Source organism: Crocodylus porosus, unplaced genomic scaffold (assembly GCF_001723895.1).
Source record: "Crocodylus porosus isolate Cpor-Errol unplaced genomic scaffold, CroPor_comp1, whole genome shotgun sequence".
Classification (NCBI taxonomy): domain Eukaryota; kingdom Metazoa; phylum Chordata; order Crocodylia; family Crocodylidae; genus Crocodylus; species Crocodylus porosus.
The window spans coordinates 145,049,072-145,074,570 of record NW_017728886.1 but is presented as its reverse complement, the minus strand read 5'-3'; the positions used below and the strand labels follow the sequence as shown (position 1 = coordinate 145,074,570).

Sequence of the window (25,499 nt, the reverse complement as noted above, 5' to 3'; positions counted from 1 at the left end):
AAGATGTTTACTGCACGGTTAATTAGTCAGCTGCGCTGTAAACGTCTCATGTAGATGCACCCTCCAAGTACCAGAGTGCTTCACCAATATAGGCCTGGATCCTTTAGCTCTCCATGTGGAGGTTTTATAGCTGCTTTGTTGACGACTCATGTGAAGAAAAATGCAGCAAAAAACAAAACTCTTTTTCTTTGATTAGAACAGCAACTGGAAGCATTTAACTAAGCATTATAATTGTGTATTTCTCCCTCACTTATGCTTTAGTAAATACCCTGCTTTTTAATAACAAGTTCACTGTTGGAAAAGGCATGCTTTCCAGCTACTAGCACTACTCTTACCCTTTAAAAAAACCTGCTATCCAAAATACCTTTTTGTTAAATTCCTAAAGCCCACAGTTCAGGAACAAAGAGTTTACATGACAATAGCAGAAAGCTGAATTTGGTCTTAAACGTTTAAAAATGGGAAGAGACATTTTTTATACTGCTTTATTCTGAATGATAGAAGGTAAACAATACTAAACACAGGCAGCAGGAAGACTTTTAGACTTAAATTTATCCAATTTACAGAGATGTCACATTTAATTTGAATCTAACACGTTAGCATCTGATTTCCTCTTCATATATTATCTACTAAGTGCATGGAACTTCAATTTCTACTTCTATTCTGAAGGTCGAAATGACAGACAACACAAAGTGAAAGCATGGTAGTACTAGCTGCATAGCAAAGCCTTGGTTCAGTAACGGATTTCTATCTTCATTTTCACAGACCATGTACAATATAGGCTCTTTTACCTGAAACTTATCTTTGTTTCCTAATTAAAGGACCATAATTAAGAAAGGTCCAATCTGTAGGGCCAGATTCTATACCTGTGTAAATTTACATAGCTCCATTAAGGTCATCAGATGAATATCCCATTGTTATAAGTATAAAGAATTATTTGTATAGACTATTTTATCCCTACATAATTTATGCAGTGCATGTAGGAAAATATAAGGACTATCATCCTGTTGTATACCTACCTATCAGTCCTAATCTACAGGAGACTGGATAGCTACACTGCTGAACCTAAATGAAGTCTCGCTAAAGGCTCCATTCAGGTACCCCAATGTGCAATCACTTTGAAGATAAGGGCTATAACTTTGGATCTCAAAGTATTCAACTTCTGTGCAGCAGAAATCCACTTCCAAGTTTTGGGAGACTTTGGGCCTGGTCAAAGAAAACTTACAGAAACAAGCTAGTTCTTTGTATGATACTCCAGAGTCCTTACCAACTGTGGTTCATCATCTGTTAGGAAGTTTGATTTAGATTTCATTGTGCTGATGAAAAAGAAATGCATCAGAGAAACAGCTGGGCTGGTTGCTAATATTGGGAAATTTCCTGAAGTTCATCATACTTCCTTTGTGTTGGCCCATCCTTTATTTTAGGTGCATGAAACTAAAGTTGTATTTATTTTGTAGGACTGCTGCATATGAAAAGTACATTGTACTACCTGTTTGATAAATGAAAATCTTCAATTACCTTTCAAAGGTGATACTCAAGATGCAAAGCTTTACTGAGACATGCATCACCATAAATGTAATCCTGCTTTTTTTAATTAGCATGCCCTCTTTAAGGAGAACAGAACCTGCCAGCAAGAATAATGTTGCGAGTTTTGCTGTGCTTAAACAAGAAAATAAATGGATGGTCAGCTTTAAATTCATCTTTGTGCTGTAGGATCCGATAACCTGGTACCTCTCTAGATTCCCCACCTTCTTCCCTTACTTCCAGAGAGACTTTATGAATGATCTTTGACAAAACCACATCTTTAGCATCACACATTTCAGAGAGATCTGCTGTGTTCTCATCAAAAATGCTTGTCATCCCCAGGCCTTCCAGAACAGGTTTCAGGTCATAATCCCCTTCCACCTTGAATTTTGGAAGAAATACATTCACTTTGGTATTGGCCATCACACTGGGATTGGTCCATTGTACCAATGTCTCAGGGGTGAGCTCCCTTTCCAGCTGAAAAAACAAGGCAAGGAAACAAATTAGCAGCTGATTCAAGGGCAAGGAAAAAGAATACTTTCCAACCCCCTTGAAGGAATGTCTTCTTCCTCCTCATAGCTTTTTCATGATTCAGTCTTAACAATCAGATGACAGTGTATTACAAAAGTAGATGCATAAATAGGTTTTCAGGGACTTGAATAGCGTGGGACAGAATTGCATGTTAGGCATCTAAGTCCACTTAGATGACTCATAGGTAGAATGGAACCTGATGGCTGGGCCACCGTTAAATTAAAATGAAAACTACATTTTGAAAAGTACATAGGCATCAAATAATGTCTATAGTCACCTCATCAACTTTAGAAAAGCACTGAGGCCCTTGTCTCTCATCAATTTTAGTTCAGCTGTCCCTGCCTTTCATTTTCCCACCTGACAACATAATTTTACACTTAACTGCGGTAGAAATTCTTATATCATGAACGCCACACTAGGTGTGGAGAAGGGAAAGGAATAAACATGCAGAGACGCCCATGTAAATGCTGTCTGTTTCCCTTACCTGTTCCAAGCCGGTGGTATCATCTTCAATCTCTTTCGGTAGCAAAATGATCATGCTGATATGCTTGTTGAGGCAAGGGAGCTCAAGGATGGAGACTTTTAAGTCCTTTACAGAGCCTAAGCAAAATGTAGCTTCCAGGTTCATCATTTGCACTGGTTTGGTTTCAGTCTGTAAAATACAGAGGGAACAATCTGGGACCCCGTTACCTTCATAAACGAGAGAGAGAGAGAGAGAAAGAGGAAATGTGTGCTTGAATGAGTAACCTCGTGTTTCACTTGAAGTTAAGGGTCTGCCTGGCCTTGTGGCTAAGATCATATATATTGCCTAAAGGACAGTGCAGTCTCAACCAGCATAAATCCCTGAGGATGTATCAAAGGCTGAAACACAATAGGCATGTAGGGATAATTTATTTTTGTTTCACTGTGAAAACCAGAAAGAAATCAAATTACGATTTTCAAGTTAACCCCAAAGGAAACAAACAAACAAATCATTTTCAGGTCTTTACAATGTTCCATGTATCCTGAAATGTTTCCCTCCCCATTTTTGTTTTGCCTTTCCCAACACTATCTTGTTTCAGAACAAAGTCTCCAAGAGAGACCAGAAAAGGGACATGTAGCCTAACAACTGTGACAGGGATAGGCAATGCATAGGGGAGAATGGGAGGGCATGTGTTGTGTTGTGTGTACCCCCAAGATTGACCCTCGCTGGCTGGGCACCAAATGGGGGCACCAAGAGAAGCATCACTAGCACTTCCAGTTTTGCTGTTAGCACTTCTGGTTTTGCCGCTGGCATTTCTAGGGACACCCCCCCCCCCCCCCAGTCAGCAATTGGCCGCCAACACGCCCCTAGACTCAGGAGGCACCAGTTGCCCATGGTGACAGGTTTATATACTTACATTTTCTGCCCCACACTGGCTACTTTTAGCTTTGGATGCTATTTCTGGTACAGGTTATAATCCCTGAGAAAGTCACCTTTGTGAATGCTCAACAGACTTCCTCCAAGGGCAGTTAATGATCAACTTTGCCTGTTACTTGCTGGACTCACCACCAGGCTGTTCTTACTGGAAACCCCTTTTCTTTCCTTGTAAGTCTTCCTTCTCTGGTCATGCACCAGAGCAAGCTTCAGAGTACAGCAAGAATACATTTGGTAATTTTCCTCCAGATCAGGTGAACAGCTGGGTTGGGGGCTCCTCTAAGTCTTTGAAAAGTTTATACAAAGCTACCAGTATGGTTAAAACTGTCTTTTTTAAGGCCCCAAAACAAGAGCTCAGTGACACCATGGTAATGCTGAAGATTTCTAGTCCCCTGTGTCAGGATTTGCTTACTTCAGTATTCACAAATGTGTCTTTAATTTGGATACACAAGTATTCAGATACTTGTTTTTATACATACCTTGTTGATTTTAAATGGACATTCTTTGATTTCTGCCTCTGGGAACTTCTTCATCCAGTTTGTTATAAAATAAGCTGCATTAACCAGGAGGATCTTAGTCTGGCCATTTACACTCTCCTCACTCAAAATGTTCTCCATCTTACCTGTTGGCATGGTTTGAAATATTTCATTAATAATGGCCCTCAGTTTAAGTTTCACTGTCTGAATATCTGATAATGCTACTAGAAAATGGTACCTGACTGTAGCTAGTCAATGGGAAATGATAATTTAAGAGGGAAACATCCTAATTCCGGTTTATTGTTTATAGTCCAGTTCAGGTTGTGGGGAAAAGACGAGAGGATCTGACTTGCCAAATTATAGCATATCATAAAAAATCATTTATAGCATACAGATGACTTACACTGCTATGAGTTAATTTAGTAACAAAACCAATTTCTTTAAATTATTGAAACTTCACTGCAGATAAATGGTCTCATTTTACTGTTGTTTAATATTTTTTCCAAGTAAAACGTTAAGGACCGTTGGCCAACTTCTTCCTCTGTTAAACTCTGTTGAAGCAATGGAGTTATGCCAGCAATGAATTTGACCCTGTATGGGTGAAGATAACTAGGAAGTGCAGCTATATGGCCTTTGTCACATGTTAGACTTAGGACCACAGGTGACTGGTAGGGGAGGCATGGGGGGGCAGCACATGCCCCCCCCCTGAGATTAGCCACCAACTTGGATCCACTCAGGATGGGGCAATTTTTTTGCCACGCAGGCTGGCAGCATGGGGGGGGGGGCCACTAAGCCGTGGCACAGAAGTATAAGGGTGGATATGGGACTTTTGGCCCACCCTCGGGCCCACCCACTAATTGTGCCCCCTCCTCCCCACCGACCCAGGAGGTACCAGTCACCCCTGCTTAGGATCTTTTAAGCATAAGCATCTACATATTCAGGCAAGAATGCATGTGGTATGTTAGTAAACTTAGGACATTTGGGGCAAGGAGTATATCTCCACATTGTGTTAAATAATGTGTTACACTATCACGATACTGCTCCATGGAGATAAAACAGCTCATGTGGTGCCAGGTCTGGGACTGACAAACAGCTGTTCATCAGGTGCACAACCATCTCCAGCCTTGTCTAGAGGGCTGGGACCATTGTAAGCATTAGCATGAGACTGCTCCGAAAACTTTAAGTCATCGTAATGCTTACTATGATCTAAATAAAACATGCCTTAAGTGTAACAAGCCCCTGAGAGCTGTGGCATTTCAGGTACCAGACACAGAAAGGTACTGCCTTAGCAGGCCGCTGTTTTTAATAGTCTAATTCTGTGAGATGAGTTTGTAATTTGTTAGGGTTAAACTTGAAAGGGACTCAAAGCTAGTGCTGCCAATATCTAGGTTAAGTCAGAGAAATGAAAAAGCAAGAAACACTAGTTCTTTTAGAGTCCACGATCAAGTACTCCATGACCTTTCAAGAAGCTGTAAAATATATTCTGCCTTCTAGATCGGGGTGACAAATATACAGCCCACAGGCCGGATCCAGCTCATGGGGCAGTATGATCTGGCCTGTGGGTCTCAAACAGATCTCACACACTGAGTACAGCATACAGAGCTGGTCTGACACGGGCTGGACCCAGCACTGCAGGGGGCTGGCATGGAATGTATGCTGTAGGTAGTGCCCATACCATGCTGACCCTGCACATTGTCTCCAGGGTTGGTCTTGACTGGGCTGTGCCAGAGCCAGCACACAGGGCCACGCTGATGGGGCATAGTATGCACCATGTGCCAGCCCCCTGGGCCAAATGCAGTGTACACAGCCAGTCCAGCCCTGCACACCACAGGGATAGCATGGGGCGCCAGGTGCAGCATGTGCCAGGCCCATTCTAGGGCTAGCACAGGGTGCACACTGCATGTGGTGCTCTGCTGCACTGGCAGCCCTGCACATGATCTCTGGTGTGGCCCAAACCAACCCACAGACAAGTCCAGAGACCTGAATGTGTTTGACACTCCTGTCCTAGATGGTTAAATTCTAGCCAGGAGAGGAATAGGATGAACAGTGCTTAAGACTTGTCTTCCTCACAGAATCTGGAAGAATGGAGATACTGTAAGCTACTTAAAAAGTCCCATCTGTACCAGACCTGGAAGGATAGTAGGCACCCATCAATCCTTCTGGATCATGGTGTATGCATGAGAGATCATCAGGCTTGTTGATGCATACACCTAGGCAGGATTATGGAGGAGTGGAGGCTGCCCAGACCTTTTATCCCTCCTTTAGGTCGTTGAGACAAAATCCAAAGGTTAGACCAAGTCCAGACATTTGGTGCATTGATGGCTGTAGTTAAATGTGCATCCAGGAATCAAACCCAGGTCTTCTACATGGCAGACAAGGGATGCCTGTACACGTGTGGGGATTTTGCTCCAACACACTGTAATTACAGCGCATCAGAGCAGACTTGATTAATAGAGTCTGCTGAAGCGTGCTAATTAGTCCGCTCCAGCAGCCTCCGTGTCTTGTGTATTCAGCATCCCTGCACTTCAAAATGGCAGTGGGGGCGCTTTAACTAAAGCTTGTTGAACAAGTTTTAGTTAAAGTGCCTCCACTGCCATTTTGAAGCATGGGGACGCTGAATACATAAGATGCTGTGGACACTTTAAATACAGCAGCTCTTAGAGCCACCCTAATTAAAGCACCCTACTCCCCCCACCCTCCCCAGAGCAGGGGATAGATAGGGCATAGATAGGGCAGGGAGTAGAAAGCAAAGCAAAAGATGAGGCAGGGAGCACAGGGGATAGACCAGAAAACAGCAGCAGATTGAGCAGAGGAAGGGGATCATGTTGACACTTGGGGAGGGTGCAGGGTTTATCTTGAAACATGCCTGCCAAAAAGGCTGTCCCCCACTGGTTTAGGTCACAATGTGCATCTCGTACAATCAAAACCAATTATTATTACAAATAGACCCACTGAAGCTAAAGAAGGGTAGGATAAGGATAAGGGATTCTAGGATAAGGAAGGATTTTTACAGTCAAGCCCAATGAAAAGATATAGTAATGAAAACAAGCAGTGTAACACTACTAATTCTCATTGTTCCTACTACAATATTATTCTGTTTGCTTTCCATGTATGTTTATATCTGACAGTGTTAACAGAAAATACTGCAAGGAAACATGGGCAGATCTAGGATTTTGAAAATGCAGGTGCACTTGGTGTAGCACACCCTTGCAAATAATATAACACATTTTACACCTGTTAGAGAAACATGAAGCTTTACTAATACGGTAGGGGGCTAGTACTATATTATTCATCTCAAGATTAAAGAAAAAAACAAATATAACTATTGGAATGTGCACTAATTTGCTAGAGTATATTTGAAGTTTAAAAAAACACAGCAAAGTAGGGTGCCATTAGTCCTGTAGTCATTATAGTTAAATGTACATCTTTTATTAAGATTCATAAAGCAACATCTAGCCTTCAATATCTTGATGATGCCTCCATTACTTCGCTGTCAATCATTTCTACACCTGAGTTAAGGATTTTAGCTAGCGCTAAAACAGTCTGCAGGGCTGTAAAATAGAAGAGACACGTTACTAGGAAGGGCTAACAGACAGCACAATTGCGGAAGAAAAGATAACTTGAATAGTGAAATATTAAGATCATAAAAAAGGAGAAAGGGTCATTAGTACAGGTAGAGTGAAGAGAGATTAGCAGGAATCAGGAATGGTAAGGAGCCATGAAGTCAGTAGACTCTCCCAGCCTGCCTGACAAAAAATTCTGCTGCCCTTCCCAAGCAGTTGGTTTTATAATTTGGGTGGAAGAGGAATCAAAGGGGGTGGTTCAACTGCACCACTGCACTCTCCCCCCCGCCCCACTCCTCCCCATCCATCCCTGCAAGGAAATAGAATTCTCTCTTTAAAGAGGTAATGAGAGCTAAATTATACTTACCATCAGTTAGCTCTGAAACAGATTTGTTAATTTGCTGTCTGGTGTCCTCAGGTTTTTCTTTGAAGTCTACTAGTTCTAGTTCAGAAGGAAAAGGTCTCTTTGTAGAACTGACAAAGTCCTGAGAGGCACAAGAAACCAGGTTCATCTCTGATAATGTCCTGTTGTTATGGTGTTTCTACTACATGGGTACATTTAACACAGAGAGATCCTATAAGTGGTTTCAATCATTAGGATTCAATGGAGTTAAGCCAGAGCATACACTCCCTTATAGTATTTCAAGAGTATGCATTTTGCCAGTTTGAGGGGGAAAGTAACAAAACATTATGGGCCTTTTGGCCCATTATTAAAATAGTCTGAGTATTCACACATTGTAGTTCCTCAGCATTCTGTTTTTTAAAACAAAATACTTGAAAAGCTTAATGTAGCAGATACATAATGACATTCACTATGATAACAGCTGAAAAAGCAGTTTGCATTATGATGACTCTTTGGAAACCATGTTTTTTTCCCCCAAAACTCACTGTGACTGTAATGTTCCTTGCTTGGACTCAGCCCAAAGGTGATTTAAAAGTGTGTGTGTGTGTGTGTGTGTGTGTGTGTGTGTGTGTGTACAAACATAAACCAAGATTTTCCAGTCACTTTGAAGCTTTATAATTTAAAACACCAATAAACTGTTCCCTTTTAAAAAATGTTTGTATTATTATTGCCATGCTTTGGTTCAGACTAATACTCTGTCCTGATCTAGTTTAATAAAGCAAAGCTCAGAGGGAAGGAATCTTTGGCCCCAACATATATTATCAGACCAGGGAAGCTTGCTACTGTTGGGGAAGGGGTGTTGAATAAGAGAAGCTTCTATAGAACACAAAATACTACTGCTACCCAACAATGTTGGTTTTGGCCTTCTAGATCAGCACAAACCCAGGGCCAGATTCTATTCCACCTCTTAGGCATGTAAGTGCTTAAGTACTACTCCGTTTCACTCTTTTAAGTCCCTGAAAAACTATTAATGCAAGGTGAGTGGATCCTCTCTGATAGTGTAACCAGGGAGGGCAAGCAAGACACCAGACCCAGGCACTGATTTAGAAGGGGCACCAGCATGGCCCTCTCCCCCCTGTAGTCTTTCCCATAGCAGATGCAGCCCTGCACAGCCCAGCCATAGGAGCCAGGCAGATGCAGACCCTGCACCCAGCATTGTACTCTGGGGAGACTTTGCTAGGGGATCAGATGCAGTAATAATTACAATAAAAGGCCTTTAAGTTTTTAAAATGTGTGTTTACAACAGCATGAAAGATGCCTTTCTGGCTTTTCAGCTGTTTTTGCAGGATGTGAAAATGAATGGCTTTCTGCTTAAAAGACCCTTTCTGGGAATCAACAGGGCTAGGGACAGACATTCAAAAAGCCTGAGCCTGAATTGATTCAATCTTTGCAGGTTAGTTTAACCTGGCTAGGCTAAATCAGTTTGTAACCAGCCAGCCAGCCCAGAAATGCAGGCTGAAGTAGCTCAGGCTAGAAACCAGGTGGTGCTAGAGTAGCTCATCCTTCCTTCCACAGCACTAAACTGGGAGGGGGAGCGGGGGCATGGCCAGGCCCCGGCAGGATGTTCAGATTACTGATAGCCCAACAGGGAATTGATAACACTGTTTATCACCCCTAACTCAGTGTTTATCACCCCATTACGAAAACAATAGAGGGACATTACCAACTACCTGTTGATTCTAGGTTTTGATTCAGCACACCCAGCATGTGGTCTGCTAGCTAATATACAGACTTAGCAAGGCAAGCCAGAGAGGAGTGGGAAATTCCTGCTTAGCAGGGAATGGTGAGGGGGAGAGGGGAAGCAGCCCACAGTTTGTGTGGGAGCTGAAGCCAAGGAGCAGAAGGGAGGGGCCAGCCCTGCTGTGGAGGAAAGAGCCCTGCCCAGCCCAGAGAGCATGCAGGGATGCTGGGGGAGTCTGATTTATCTTAAACCAGCAAGGCGTCTGGGACAAACATTGCATATACTGGTTTGAGACAAATCAGTTAAGTCTGATTCTACATTTAGCCAGGTTTATCTCAAACCAGGTTCAGCCATTTTCAAACTGGTTTATATACACTGAAGATCCATTCCGTTACAGGTTTAAAACAGTTTCTGATCACTCAGACTGGTTTATGTGCAATGTCTGTCCCTAACCCAGGTGACACAAATTTATGAAATGCTAATATGTCCTGCAAAAAAGGATATAATAAGGGCTTCTAATTAATTTCAAGCCACTCCGCTTATTACTTTACACTCAAATTCAAATACATTTTATATTTGAAAATGAAATGTATGCTATTAGGAGAAATAATATGTCATTGGAGAAGGCTACAGAGTCTTTATTTATGTGTAAAAACATAAGAAATTATTTTTTCCCCTCTCTAGCTTCGTATTTTCTTGACTTAAAGTAACAACTCTGTCGCATCTGTTTCAAGAGACGAGTCAAAATGGTTTAAAGTATTAGGCTGTTGCTGTATCCTTTTTCAGATTATTGTGATTGAAATCCATATTTTCCTCGTCCAGACACTATCCCATACTGAGAAAAATCTGACTGCATCTAGATGAAACATTGAAGGACTGTTAGAGATCCAGCTTGTAGACTAAATGAGTAAATATCTCTTGACTGTTACATTTTCATAGGTAAAAGCAATTTCAATCAGTAACAATTTAAAGCTGATGTGATGGTATAGTAAGAGACAGTGGCCACATCTACATGAGATGCTGACTGTGCAGTAGCTCATTACTACTGTGCAGTAGTATCACATGGCATGAAGCGTGATGCAATGCTACTGCACAGTAGTCTCAAGCAACTGTGCAATCAGCATCATGTAAAAGCCATTTGGCGAAGCTACTGTGCAGTAACTCTGGTTACCGCAGTCATTTAGTACATGTTTATACAAGTACTAAATGACTGTGCAGTGATGACAGAGCAGTCAGAGTCTTGTGTAGACATGGCCAGTGGATGCATACACACATACTAAATTGACTTAGTTATGTAATTTTATTTTAAGTCAACTTAAGCCATGTTGCAGCGTACACACGTACAACTCCTTGATATGGTGGCAGGCATCTTGTGAGCTAAGTTGACTTAACTAATGTGACTCAAGATAATACACCTCGGCAGGTGTATTATCTTGTACCACATTTAAGTCAATTCTGCTTAACTTATGTCTGTATGCTCTGGCAGTTAAGTCAACTTCAAAAAATTAAATTGGCTTAACAGTCAGAAAGTTAGTATGCATGTATGCAATATTATTCTGTAGAAGGATTAAAGCTGTACATTCACTTTGACATTTCTGAATTTTATGGCTTGATTCTACTTTTTTACAGTTTTCATTTAAATACCATATTTTTCGGACCATAAGACGCACTTTTTTCCCCCCAAAAGTGGGGGGAAAACGAGGGTGCGTCTTATGGTCCGAAGGTGTGTGTCCCGGGGAGACGGGGCGGAGCTTGCCCGCGGAGGTGGCGGAGCCCGAGCGGGACATCCGCCGCTTGTTTACACCGGAAGCCGGCGCCCGTGCCGGTGGCCGGGTGCCGGCAATAAAAATGGCCGGCCACCGGCACACGTAGTCTCTCCTGCCATAAAAACTGGGTGCGTTTTATGGTCAGGTGCGTCTTATAGTCCGAAAAATACGGTAGTCTATGCTAAGGTGCCATTCTATTTATTTTAGTAGAGGGAGATTACTTTCTAAAACTCCAAAATAGCATGGCTAGGGAGCAGTTATTTATTTTCAATAAACTTATACAACTTGTTCCACAAGATAGGCATTAGAATAAGATCTATACTAAATAAACCAAAGAAATAAGTCTTATAAAGTCTGGATAAATCTTATTTCAGGGGCGAATACAGGAACAGCCAAACTGAAACCGCCTTTACTAAATTAACTTTAAGGTCTGATTCAGATTTCAGCCAGTCAACATGTTGATAATGCAATAAATATCAAAAGTTTTGTTGTCTCTCTCTTTCATTTTTTAATTGCTTACCATCGTAGGGTCAAGAGACTTCTCTACATAGAGCCGCTTGACGATTTTAAATGGAAAAAAATTGGTGAGTTTGGAAACATCAGACGTTACTGTTTGGAACCCAAAGGCAACATCTTTGACGTTCTCGAAATGGAGTACCTATAAGAAAACATGTTAAGATGTTACACCTCTTGCTTGGCTTGATAACTGTCATGGGTCAACAATAAATAACATCACTATGGGTGTGTCTACATGAGCTTCGCCGAGTGTCAATGAGAGCAGTAGGACTACTCACGCAAGTGGAGTAGCTCGTGCTTATGTTCATGAAACAGTCGGGTGTGTCTTTTCTGGTGCATGGGTATATTCCTATCTGCAGTCACAAATGTTTAGCCCTGAAAAAAGGTGCTCTGCTTACTTTTTCATGTAATCCTTCAAGTAGCAAAGCGCAGGCACTTTCTGCCATCCGGTTCTCTCCTCAGAATGTGCAAGAGTGTACAACATGAGGTTGTCATCTTTCCAGATGTGCCATTATAACAATAGCAAATTTGTCGTGGCCAAGCTTCACCCCTCACTTTCTTAAAAATGCCACACCTACCTTGATTTCTATGGTGTAAGTACAAAAAATCTTTCCGTACCAAAACTATAGCCTACCTGCAAGTTGGTAAAATTGCAGTTTTGCGCTATCCAGCTGGAGGAGGCTTTGTAGCTTGGTTTGCATGTAACAGAGCTACATTTAGTGCAATTCCCTTTAAAATCTGAACTGTCTGGCACTTAATTTTTTTTATATAATAGCCTGTGAATAAAGAGGATTTATGATATGCATTGCAGTCACATGAGGTTGTATTTCAGGAGCTCTGTCAAATGACTGATAGTTTTAAAAGTATTTTTATTCACTACTTCTTGTAATATAAAATTTAAAAAAAACCAAAACTTTTTTCAATGACAAAACTGTTTCTCGCTCGGTGCTGGTTCCATTATTATTGTAGGGCTCAGATATGAGTAGCCATGAACACAGTGTGCCCCTGGAGGCTGGGGAGGACATTGCGAGCTCCTGCAAGCAGCGATGCTGCTGATGGCAGCGGGGGCATGGTGGCGGTGAGCTCCTGCAGGCAGCCACGGCACTGTTGGGGGTGGGGTGTGAGGGAAAGGGGTAGTAAGCGCAGACCAGGGGGTTGGTGACCAACTGCAGATGCCGCTGGCAGCGTTGACAGTGGCCAGTGGTGATTGGAGACTGCCCGCAGATGCCACCAGTGGTGTTAGTGGCGGTGGGGGGTAGCAAGCGGCAACTGCCCACAGGCACTGCTGGCAGTGTTGGCAGCACCTTTTTGCAGGGGGTGCACCACCAACCTCAGGGTGTGCACGTGCACCCCCTATGTGTTGCCAATGTAGTAGCAATGCAGAAATGAAAATACCGTTTCTAATACTCTTCCTCTAAAGAATCTACCACTTGCCACTGTTAGAGACAGAACACTGAGCTAGATGGACCTTTGCCCTGGCCCAGGACAGTATATTTATATTCTTATGTCATGTTCTTAATTAAATTTAACACAGATTTTTATGTTGAAATCGTCTTCTGCTAGACAGATTGGGCGGGTTGGGCTGAGAGTTAGGGCAGGGGAGAGGAAAGGCATGAGTAGAGGTGTGATTTGTGAATTATATTCAGCGCTTCAAAAATTACTTTCCTCTATGGAAAAATCTTCTTAGGGCTTCTTCGGTTATTCAAGATCTCCTGAAAAACATTGCTCTGTTGATTGCAATCAGAGGTATGAGTAAACTGACAAAATGCTGAATTCTAGGATATCTGCAGTGAATGAGGAAGTTGTAGAAGAACTTCCAATTTGAGGAAAAGTGAAAAGGCTAATTAAAATTGAATATCTTGTGGAATGTCCCTCAGAGTTTGATTGATTTTGATAATGTTTAACATATGCATAACTCATTTCTCATTTTCCTTCTTAGCTCGCTTCCAGAGAAGTCCAAAAGTGTAATAGTCCTGCATAGAGTAAGGACGCAGACAGAAATGACATTTGTCACATGATCGGCTCCTTGAAATTGCTCTAAAGCTATGTCCAAACAGAAGAGCATGGCTGTAGAGCCCTCTGATCACATGACAAATTAGCCCTCGTATGAGGGTTCAAAGGAGCTGCAGTTACTGTTTCTGGATGGGAAGGGGAGAAGGCAGAGGAGAGTGGTCTTTTCTAAGGTTTTCTCAGCCTCAGTGGAGGAGGCAGGCAGTGGATTAAAGCCTCACACCTTGGGGTTGGGGGGCTCCGATCTACCTGCCCTCCCCCAGGTCCAGCGGGGCTGAGAAACCATGGAAGACTTCCCTCCCCTACTTGCTCCCCCATCCCATCCACAGACAGCAGCATAGCTGGGGGGAGTGGGGGCAGACCAGGGGAAGACACAGCCTCTTTCCTTGGATCAGTTCCAAATTGGAGCCGATCCTCCACTCTCCTGATCCATCTGTTGAATCAGAGAAATCAGGCTAACTCATGGTAATTCATAGAAATTGACCAGGAACTGCACTTCTGTCTGCACCCTAAATGTCATTCCATGTTGCCATGTAAATGCAAACAGTGCCTCCCTAACCTTCAGTGCAACTTCATCTTTCACCAAGTATAAGTGTAACATCATGTTATAGCAGTCTGATACTGCATCACTCCATCTCTCTGGAACTTGGATCCAGCGATGGGAAAAGTCATGGCTTTTGGTATTACTTTGTACTGCCACATTAAGCCTCTCAGCTACTTTCAATGAACTTTGGTGAGGGGGAAGGGTGAATTTCAGTGCCACTGGAATTGGGTGTTGTTACTAATGACAGATTTTGTTATGCTTATCTCCCTGTATATCTCTGTGGCTCAGATCAGATCTGGTAACTCTCAACTCCCCAGTCCAAATGACCAAGTACCTTCTTATACCTTGGCCAACTGGGGGCTAGCATAGCCTGGATCATGCCTTTGGAACTGTAGCAAGACATCTGATCCACTCTGCCACTTCCCCCTTCATGCTGCTAACACACCCAGCTGTTAGAAATCCATTGATTCAGGATGAAGCTATTCTCCAGAAAGTGTATTAGTCACAGCTGTAGCCTAACCCACAATGGAGCCTTTGTTATGAATGCATGCATGGATTAATTCAGTAGATCATGGCACCATCTAAGTCAGGGTTGTCAAAGATTTAGCCCATGGGCCAGATCCAGCACATGAAGCCATATCATGCAGTTCCCAGTGGTGCCTGTGCATCTCAGAGTGATCCATAAGCAGCAAGCAGGGCATGCCAGATGGCACCCACTCCAGCTCACATCCCAGAGCAGCAGAGTGGCTGCCATGTGCAGCACACCCCAATGGCAGTGGCTCTAGGGGCAAGTAGCACAGCCCTGTGGCAGCAGTCTGTGCAGTGCAGGCCTGGAATGACCAGAGCAGGACCCACCTGCATGCAGCACCCACTCCATCCACTTCAGGACACAAGAGAGATCCAGAATTCTGGCCGGTCTAAGGGTCTGATTCTGTCCATAGACCAGCCCTGCATAATTCATCCAGACCGCAGGACCAAAAAAGTTTGACACCCCTGATCTAAATCATGCTCTCTCCCATATATACACATTGCGCCAGATACTATTCCACCAGTTAGGTGTGTAAGTGGATGTAGGGCACCTACTTGAAGTTTACTGCACCCTGCTCGAGTCCATGTAAAATTTTATTAATGCAAAAGATGGGTGGGTCTTCCTCCTCCTCATTGTTTTTTTATGAGTCAGTCTTAAGGGTAAGATGACAGTATGTTACAAAACTAGTTGCATGAATGGATTTCCAGGGACTTCCACAGGGTGAAATAGAATCCCACTTAGGCACCTACATCCCCTTAGATGTGCAGTAGGTAGACTAGAATCTGTCCCATTATGTGCATGTGTTGAACAAGCTTTTGCTACAAAAAGATCTTTTACTATTTACCAACTTTGCTATTACCTAGCAAAGGAGTGCAGCTTTGAAAGGAATATGTAAAAAAGAAACAGACCACACCAACCAGTGGCATACTTCTACAGCTAAGCAAGAGACTCACCTGTTTCATTTGGGTAGCAGTGTCACCTTTGGCAGCCTTGTATGCCAGAGCCAGAGAGGTTGAAGTACCCAGTGGAGCAAAAACTATATTGGCTGTTTTGTCCTTCTCGCACAGTTTTTTGAAGACATCAACTGCAAAAGCAGTGTTTGCTAGTTGCAGAGCATCCATACTCATCCTGAAACAGGAAAAAAGTGATGTAACTAAAAACATACCAGTAGCTCATGCTGTGAGACTTCTTGGCTGCACACTGACTTCTTCCTCATGATTGAAAAATAGATATATAATAAGAGTTGGATGAATGCAATAACTGCCTTTTCAGACTAGGTCTGAGGTATCACAATTTTGCCCCACCTAGAAGCCTAAGTGTTACATTTGTGCTCTGGGCAATATGAACAATATAAGCAGAACAGTTATCCCCATCAGCAGCTGGCAGCATAATATGTGATGTCAGCCTAGCATCATCAACAGCAGTTGGAAAAGCTTGGTCAGATCAGGATGAAACTATGCATGGTGAGGCACAGTGGGTGCATCTACATGAGACACTGAATGCACAGTAGAATCAGTCTACTGAGCATTCGCATCACTAACAAGGCATGCATTGGTACTACTGCACATTGAGTTAGTACCTGTTACTACAAAGGGTGCACATGCCTCCCAATTAAATTTTATAGTATGATCCTGAATATTCACATCCAGCATTTTATTCTCTTAAAATGAAAGAGAAAGTCAAAATCACACTTGTAAAGGAATAAGCTGTGAGAGATTCCCTGAAACTTCAAGAAAACCTTAAGGCTCTTACACTAGAAAGAGGTCTCTCACTTGCCTAATGATTTAATATTTTACTGCTGTCTCTAACAAACATTTACTTGGTAATTTCATATAATTGACATCATAACCAGAAAATATCTCATTGGTATAAACAGCAGGTTATGAAGAAACTCATGAAGGAAAATCATAGCCACAAGGACAGTATGTTCTTTGTAACATAATGTATATCTTTTCAATATTGTAACTTATAACACATTTCTGTCCAAATTTATACATGCTTATTTCTATTTGCAGAAGGATTTTTGAAAGGGTAAATGCTAACATTTGTGGGCACAAACATAAGTGACATTTTTTGTGCGATCTGGCCCCTGTGGAGAGGGGCAAATGTCTGTTGGGTCAGGGGGCGCTCTAATTCACAATGCTTTATGTAAAGCGCCATGAATTAGAGCAGGAATGTGAACATCTTTCAACACCCTGTCTGTACATTGCAACATGCTGCAATGCTTTAAAGGATGGGATTGAGCACACACTTAGCAAATTTGTGAATGACACCAAGTTGGATGGAGTTGTAGACACTCTGGAGGGTACAGCTAGGATCCAGAATGAACTGGAGAAATGATCTGAAATCAATCAAATGAAATTCAGCAAGTATTTAGAAAATAATTTTGCCTAAAAGACTCAGTATAAAAAAATCATTAAAATATACTATGTATTTTAATAATGTGATGTCACCAAATAAAATAACACCAGTTTCTTGCGTGAAAAACACAACTGATACTCCATCCTTGCCAGGCTTTCTCAACAGCAATTAATATTGGAGTGGGTTTTCCCCCCCACTGTATAGAAATATTACAGAATCATTCTGAGGGGGAAATGTAAAATTATTGATAACTGATAAAAGTAACACCCAAATAAATAAGGTGTGACTTTTTTTTTACAAGGCTTTTATTTTAGGTTTCAGCCAGAATCTGCAGTAGTCACTCACTTTCCAGCAATCTTGCAGTACATACCAAATACTTTGGTATACATTTGCTATCAGTGCCCTGTCATATTTTGCAACAGCAGTAATATAAAGCATAAAGTGGGAACACACCTCAAGTGCATTGTGAGGCATAAGGCAGAGAGCAGGTTCCAGCTCCTACCCAAGAACTGTAATCAGTTCTGCTTCTCAGTGCACTCATGCTGTCTCTGACACAAGTATGGCTTGTTGCTAGTAGAAAATGGCTGTGTTATAGCTGAGACTAGCCACCTTAAATATGAACAGTTTAGGATAGAAGAGTTACAAGATATTGCGGGTTCAAGTGGTTGGAAGGCACCAAACTGCTAGTAAAAAAGTAATTTGGCACATGAGTAAATAACAGGCTAAAATAATCCCTTTATTTCATCTAGATCCTTTTTCTCTCTTACACATTTACTAAACAGACACATGCACCTTTTGTGGCTGTGTATATCTAAAACATTACACACAACCACACATATCCCTTCCTAAGTTGTTTGTTATTTTCCTTCACCATCCCCACCTCTCAGACATGTTTCCTTTCACCAATCTAACATCATGAATTTAGGAATTATTCTGGATTGAAGTAAAGGGGTCCCAGCTATATGTTTGGGGTAATTTGTACACAGGTGTGACATCAGACAGACCCAACAGGTCACTAAGAACATGGCTTTTCACAACTATCATCCTTTCCAGGACTAAATTCTCTGAAATAATTTATTCTTAAATACTAACCTATTCATCATCAAAACACAATATTACACCTGAATCCTGGTTGACCTGTCATTTGTAGTCAGGCTCTTAGCTGTCTGTTAGACACTAGGACACAATAAGCACTGTTGATCTTCTTTAAAATGTTTGCTGTATCCGTTCAGTCTGTTGATAAAAGATTCTACATAGCTCTTACAGTATTACTATTTTCAGACATAATGAAAGTTGTTCTATGAAGGAAATATTTATGAATTAATGGTAAGCTAATTAATGGTAAGCTGCTTGGTTTGATAAGTAAGGAAATCAAATGCAAAAAGAAACTCTTCTTTCTCTTCCACACTCATTGGTAACTCTGATACTGTCAGTCATACATTTGTTCCAGTGCTTCAGTCTTCTCTTGTAGTAGAGTATTCCTTAACTGTAACCTGGAGGTATAGCATGAATGTTTCATTTTTCACTCAATATTTCATTGTATTTTTGAAGTCATCTTTATTGAATGAGTCTGGATTTTGGGGAGGGTAAATTTCTCTACTGCTATTTCTTTTTCCTAGTGACCTGATTGCCATTCTTTAAGTATTTAAAAAAGGCTCCTGCTCCCTTATCTTCCCTGAAATACTAGACTGAGAGGAGAAAAAACAATGTTTGATTTACCAGCTTGTCCAATTGCACTTAGCAAAGATTGTTGCCATGGATTATAATCCAAAAGAGTTTTCATTTAATTCTATTCTGTGGTAGTAGGCAGCTGGATTCTTTGCTCTCCAAAGGTTTCAATAGTGGGCAAAGACCTATCAGGTTGCCTCTAGGACAGAGGACGTTGGCTCCTGTGTAGAAAGTTGCAGACTATGAAAGAATGGCATGCAGTGAGGCACAAATATGAGCAATATTCCATTTGATCCTCCAGTATTTGGGCAGGATCCTTCCTCCTTGAAGCAAAGCTGGGGACTTGCTGAACTAGGGTACAGGCAGTCCTCAGACTTACAACACAATTGGTTCCTGAAAACCACATCTTAAATCGAAACATTGTAACTTGGAACTGATTTTCCCATAGGAAACAATTTTATAAATAGGGGATTGATTCCTGAACCAAAGCCTGATACCCTGTTTTCACCAAAAATAACCAGAATTTTACACTCAATCAATTATAGATGAGTAATGTAGCTACATTAATGTATTTATATTGTAAATAGCAATTATATTGATTTGGAAGGACTTCTTTGCGGTGACTTTGCTGGACTTTTTGAAGGGCTCTCGGTTGGACTTTTTGAAGGGTTGTTGGCTGAAGTCTTCTGGAGTCTTGTCTGCTTACTTAAAGAAGGTGTCCAAGGAAGCTTGGACAGATGTTCTCCAGGGAGACGGGCAACACAGTGAACTTGTTTATAAATATAGTAAGTGCAAAACATAACTCAAAATGTTGTAAGTCAAGGACTACCTGTATATGGCTATAACCAGACCTTTCTGAGTCATGGCTCTTGAAACTGGCATCAAGACAGAAGGGTAAAGTTACCTTCTTTCTGCCAGTTGGAGAGAAGGGGAAAAGGAAAAGAGCCTGAAAAAAACACTCTTTTCATATAATGTCTACTTCTAATTGGCTTTTAAACAGGACAGGAAGCCCTTGTTGATGTCTTGACCCTCCCCACCTCCTGCTGGAATTATGCATGTTGCCACAGCCTTGGGGTTTAGTCTTGTTTCCCATATATTCCCACTGGGAAGAAGCAAGGTCAGACTGATGTCCAGACCCTACATAGAAATCTCATTTAAACCCACCCCCAGGGCAGGGGTGAGTGTGCTTTCTTCCCATCCTTTTTCATGTGAGCCAACATTCTTCAGGGTTGGACAGTCTGCTACACAGACATTTTAAATGGATTCCAGGGCTTGGGCCAGTTCTGTTAATTCTTCCATAGCCCTTTGCAAAGGAGTTTTAAGTCTGTTAAGTCTGATATCCTTCCCACTGTTCCTGCTCTGTAATATCGTCTTATCCATTTTCACTCTTGTGTACATTCCTTCCTGCATCTGCCTCAGCTAGGATTGATGAAGCAGTTTGTAAAAAAATAAAATAAACCAAAAACAAACAACTCCCCCTCCCCCCCAACCCCCCCCCAACAAAAACCCAAGAACAATCAAACAAACACCTGACCTTCACTCTAACCCTTGAAGAGAGAAAAACTGAAATGTCTGGAAGGATCTGTCTGGATAAATATCTGTTATCTGTCCAGGTTTCTACAGGAGCCCCTTTTACCTCTTTTCTCAGCAGTCTGGCAGTAGAACATTGCCTACCACAAGGGTTTAAATCTAACACCCTCATGTTTACCTGGATTCAAAGTGACACACTGAAGCTTTCTTCTGACCCATGGAAGACAACAGCATACCAGATTTGAGGCCAGTAATCCACCGAGGCTCAGTACAGATTAAAAGATGTGCTGAGGCTATCATCATTAATCAATCAAAGTACTGTGCATCATACTGAATGGTAAAACACACTTGAGAGACCAGCATGGAGAGCAGGAAGCATCAAAGAAAACAGAGTATGAGAAGTATCTGAATCCTGGTTGGGGTCTACTGTACTCAAATGGAAGGCGTGGGGAGGGAGGAAAAGTGAGGGAGAGCAAAGGTGGAAGAAGGGGGGAAAAAAGAATCAATATGAGTTGGGCAGAAGTGAATCAGAAATGGAAGATGATGGAACTCAAAGCAAAGAAAACCTTTTTTGCATTCATTTCTCCTTCATGTACCAATGTTTAAACTACCGGCTAACTGATTTTCATAATCCTTTCACAAGGATTAAGGGTAAATATGTGCCTCCTATTGAGATATAGGATGCTTTTGCTGGTGTTCAGTTTCCAGAGCAAGGATGTGTGTGAAAGTGCTCTGTGCTTGTTTTACAGTGCTATAATTTAGAGCATTTTATAGCACTATAAAGTTACAGCGCTCTTAAACATGACAGATGGGCAGTGTTTGTGGGAGGGCCTCTGAGCCTCCCTGCATTTTCCAGGCTAGGAGGCAGGGGGTGCCCTGTAACCTCCTTGGGTTTCCCTACTCCTGCCTTTGCTCAGGATAATTTGCATCATCACAGAGCCTCCCCACAGAGCTCAGAGATACCTCACCAGATTAGAAATGCCTTCCCAGAAGAGCATTCCACATTTTTACTCCTCTGTGAAATATGAAACATTATAACCAGAAGGAAATATGAATACATCCTGCTTACCACCAAACAATTTTGAGGTAAACAGACTATTCCAACTTTTCCCTAAGCCTAACCTGCATATAAAATGAACTTTTCCAAACAGGAGATTTTTCCACACCTTCAACTCTCCTATGAAATATGAATTTTCATTTCTACCCAGGAGAACTTTTACAATCTTTTCTCTGATGCCTGATGAAGGGTGTTTGGACCCAAAAGCTTGCAATTAAACATTTTTTTTTGCAAAAATCTAGTTGGTCTAATAAAAGATATCACCTCTACCATGAGTCCTGATTGCTTTTTCCTCTAGACCAATATGGCTACAACCTGGATACCTAGCACATTCAAAAGGGCAAGCAGCAGGGAGACACAGCTAACTTGTTAACTGCTAGGAATCCATAAACAGGCAGGAGACAAGAAAACAACTGGACTGGGGATTATGATAACTGGTGCCTATAGTAGTCCTGTACCCATCCTCACCCAAGGAAACGGTAAGTTAGCATTTAGAGAGCTGTTCTGGCAGAGTGCCATATTTTAGACACAATTCACCTGTGATCCATCCAGCTGTGATTGAAAACAATTACTAGGGCAACACGTTATAAAATAAGTTTCACATAAAGAAGGAATCTGTGAGGCTACAGAGCAAATTTTAAGGTGACCCAATTGCTACAATGAATATGTTCTTTTACTTTGTCAAAACAGAGAGCAACAGACATCCTCAGAGAGAGTTTAAAAAACCAGTCTGAACAGGAGAGTTGAATATGGGGGAGCGTCTCTTGGAGCCGCTTTTAATTAAAGTGCCCCCCCGCTCTCCCCAGAGCACATGTAAAAGTATCCCATGCTATTTATTTAGTGCACATTAAAATAGGCTAATTCGTATTAAATGTAATTTAAAAACTCTGTCCTTTAATGCACATTAAGACAGGCTAATGCGTATTTTCTTAGTACCTCGCAATGAACAGTATCTACACATGTGTGGAAGCTGCTCCAATAGACTGGAATTCTAGTGTGTCAGAGCAGACTCAATTAATTGAGTCTGCTGGAATGTGGAAATTGCTGTGCTCCAGCAGCCTTCTGCATCTTGTGTATCAGCGTTCCCACGCTTAAAAATGGGGCGGTGGGGGGGTGCTTGAATTAAAGCTTACTGAATGAGCTTTAGTTCAAGCACCCCCAGCGCCATTTTTAAACTGGGAAAGCTGATACAGGAGACAGGAGGTGCTTTAATTACAGCAGCTCTTAGAGCCACTCTAATTGAATTGGTGTCCTCCCCACCCCGGAGCATGTGTAGAAGTGCCTGGGGGTACTAGATTCCATGAGTATTAACTAAAGCACATTAATGCATGTGTAGATGTGCCCTGGGATTCTTACTTTGAATCTAGCCAAGTTAAAGTTGGCAATGACTTTAACATTGTGAAAATGCTCTATAGGAAATGACTTTGGTCTCAGACCAGTTTCTAATGGGAAGTACCAACAGTACAAAAAATACCAAATGGACAAACTTGACTACTGCAATAGAGAAAGCTAAAATAAACCAATCCTGGAAAATGTCCATCAACTCTGAGTAGAAGTCCCTGAATGTAAGCCCATTTGCCTGTATTCCTGCTCCCAGGACTGCAGGGTAGCAATCAATGGACTTAAAATTCTGGAGCTCAGATATGAGCATTATAATAGTGCCTTCAAGACTGAAATTCAATGAGCTGTCACTGAGCAGGGTAGCATGCAACAATCCCTCCCCATTTGACATGGAGGCCATTCATCTTCTAAAATAACTTTGAGTGACTCATTTAACTTAGTCTCAATTCAAGTCATAACTGATGGGTATTAAGGAAGTAAGGTATAACAACTAAAAGGCCTTTGTGTGTCGTAAAAAAAAAATTAGACGACTAGCACTCCTGTTGGCAGACCATCCAAAAGTGCAAAAAAGGGCACAACTGTGAAAGCTATGATTGTCTCTGATTCATTGACTTCAATAGGAGCAAGAAGTTTTGAGATGATTTTATTAAAAGAACAAAAGCCCAAGTCCAGACTATGAGAGAGAAAAGTAGCTCTGGAAAGGAGAGAGGTAAATCATAAAGATAACAAAGCTTTTGCTTTGCCCATATAAGGAGTGAAATCTTGAACCATGTGGAAAATAAAATGAAAATATTTAAGCTAATGTCCCATCCCTGCAATGCAAGCTAATAAGGATTAGTCATCTGATTAATAATGTAAAGAAAGTGGAGTAAAATGTACACACCCATGTAGACAAGTACTGGAAAATTCCTTTTGCAACAGTCTAAATCCTTAACAACACACACATTATATTCATCATAATGCGATATATAATCAGCTTGTTTTGACACAAAGAACGTAATTTATACAATTGAAAATGTCTAGATTTTAGACATTCCCTTTCCTTTCTACAGCCATTGATTTTTATCTTAAGCAATATACATTTTCTGTGAGAAGGGAATGTAAGTTAGTAAAAGTAATTGGTTTTGGATGTAATAAAAAACCTGAATTGAACCATACAGAAATACAATGCAATGAATGTTTCATAATTCTGAACTGAACAGGGCATTGTGAGGATTCAAAATGTTTAACTTCTTTTATAAGCTTTTCTATCCTACTCACCCAGGTAATAATATTTTACAATGCATAGCACTCAAGTACTATTTAGATATTAGTAAAATTTTTCAGCAGCACTTACTTTTCAGAGCAGTAATCCCAGTAAAAGAACAGAGGTAAAAACAAAATCAGCACGCCAGAAACAACTAGGTGTTCAACCTCACAGAGCACAAAGAATCTGTTAGTTCACCTGATCATTAACACCACTCCTACTTTCCCAGTCTAATTTGTGCGTACTTTCTCTCTCTCTTTTTTCCCTCCCTCCTCCCTCTTAATCATCCTCCATGGCAACTTCTGCATAGCAGGAAAATGATTCAGACTGGAGTTTCTGTTGCCTACCGGCTCTCAAAAGCAGCAACATGCTCCAGCAGGAAAGTAGGAGTATTTGCCTTTAGCAAGTGAAGTTACCTGATCACCAGACCAGAAAAGAGGAAGAGTCTGAATGAGAGAAAATAGGAGTCACTAGGCAGTTAAAAGATCTGAGCAAAACCAATGCTCCACGTCGCAGCTAAACTGATATTTGTGTGATCACACACGGGGAGGAAAGCAAGCCCATTGTGTACCGATTCACAGAAATTTAGGGCTGGAAGGGACCTTATGAGATCATTGGGTCTAGCCCCCCTGCTCTGGGCAGGAAAGACTGCTGGGGTCAAGTCACCCCAGCAAGGAGTGTGTCCAGTCTCCTTTTGAAGAACTCCAGGGTAGATCCCTGCACCGGGGGTCTATTCCAGAGTACTGGAAGTCTATTCCAGAGTCTGGTCACACAAACCATGAAGAAGTTTTTTTCCTTATATCCAGTCTGAAACTTTCTTCAAGGAGTTTACGACTGTTGCTCCTGGGGCACTTGGGTGAATAGTTGTTCACCTAGGCCCTATGCTCTCCCCTGATATATTTGTAAGCTGCCACTAAATCCCCCCAAAGTCTTCTCTTTTCTAGACTGAATAGTCCCATATCTGTCAGCCTTTCCTCATATGGCTTTCTCTTCAGGCCTCTAATCATACGAGTGGCTCTTATCTGGACTCTCAAGCTTCTCCACATCCTTCTTGAATGTGGCACCCAGACTGGATGCAGTACTCCAGCTGTGGCCTCACCAATGCTGAGCAGAGCAGAAGAATAACTTCCTTAGTTTTTCTTGAGATGCATCAATTGATGCATGCCAGCATATTGTTTGCTTTGCTAGCTGTAGCATCATACTGGTGGCTCATATTCATTTTATAGTCAATTATGACCCCCCAGGTCTCTTTCGGATATGGTGCTAGCTAGTGTAGCACCACTGAGCCTATGTTTGTTGTGGATTTTTCCTCCCCAGATGGAGCACTTTACACTTCTCAGTACTGAACAGTATCTGGTCA

The 25,499-nt window shown here is 41.7% G+C and overlaps 1 protein-coding gene across 1 annotated transcript; it reads right to left on the bottom strand.

Moving 5' to 3' along the window:
* Positions 1-464: 464 nt before the first annotated feature.
* On the bottom strand, positions 465-24,339 carry SERPINB5 (serpin family B member 5). Its single transcript, XM_019542292.1, has 7 exons — positions 24,230-24,339; positions 15,890-16,064; positions 11,858-11,995; positions 7,855-7,972; positions 3,928-4,070; positions 2,537-2,704; positions 465-1,998 (listed from the first exon to the last, which is right to left on the bottom strand). Exons 2-7 carry the CDS (start codon positions 16,061-16,063, stop codon positions 1,606-1,608), a joined length of 1,134 nt encoding a protein of 377 aa, XP_019397837.1. The 5' UTR covers position 16,064; positions 24,230-24,339; the 3' UTR covers positions 465-1,605.
* Positions 24,340-25,499: the final 1,160 nt, after the last annotated feature.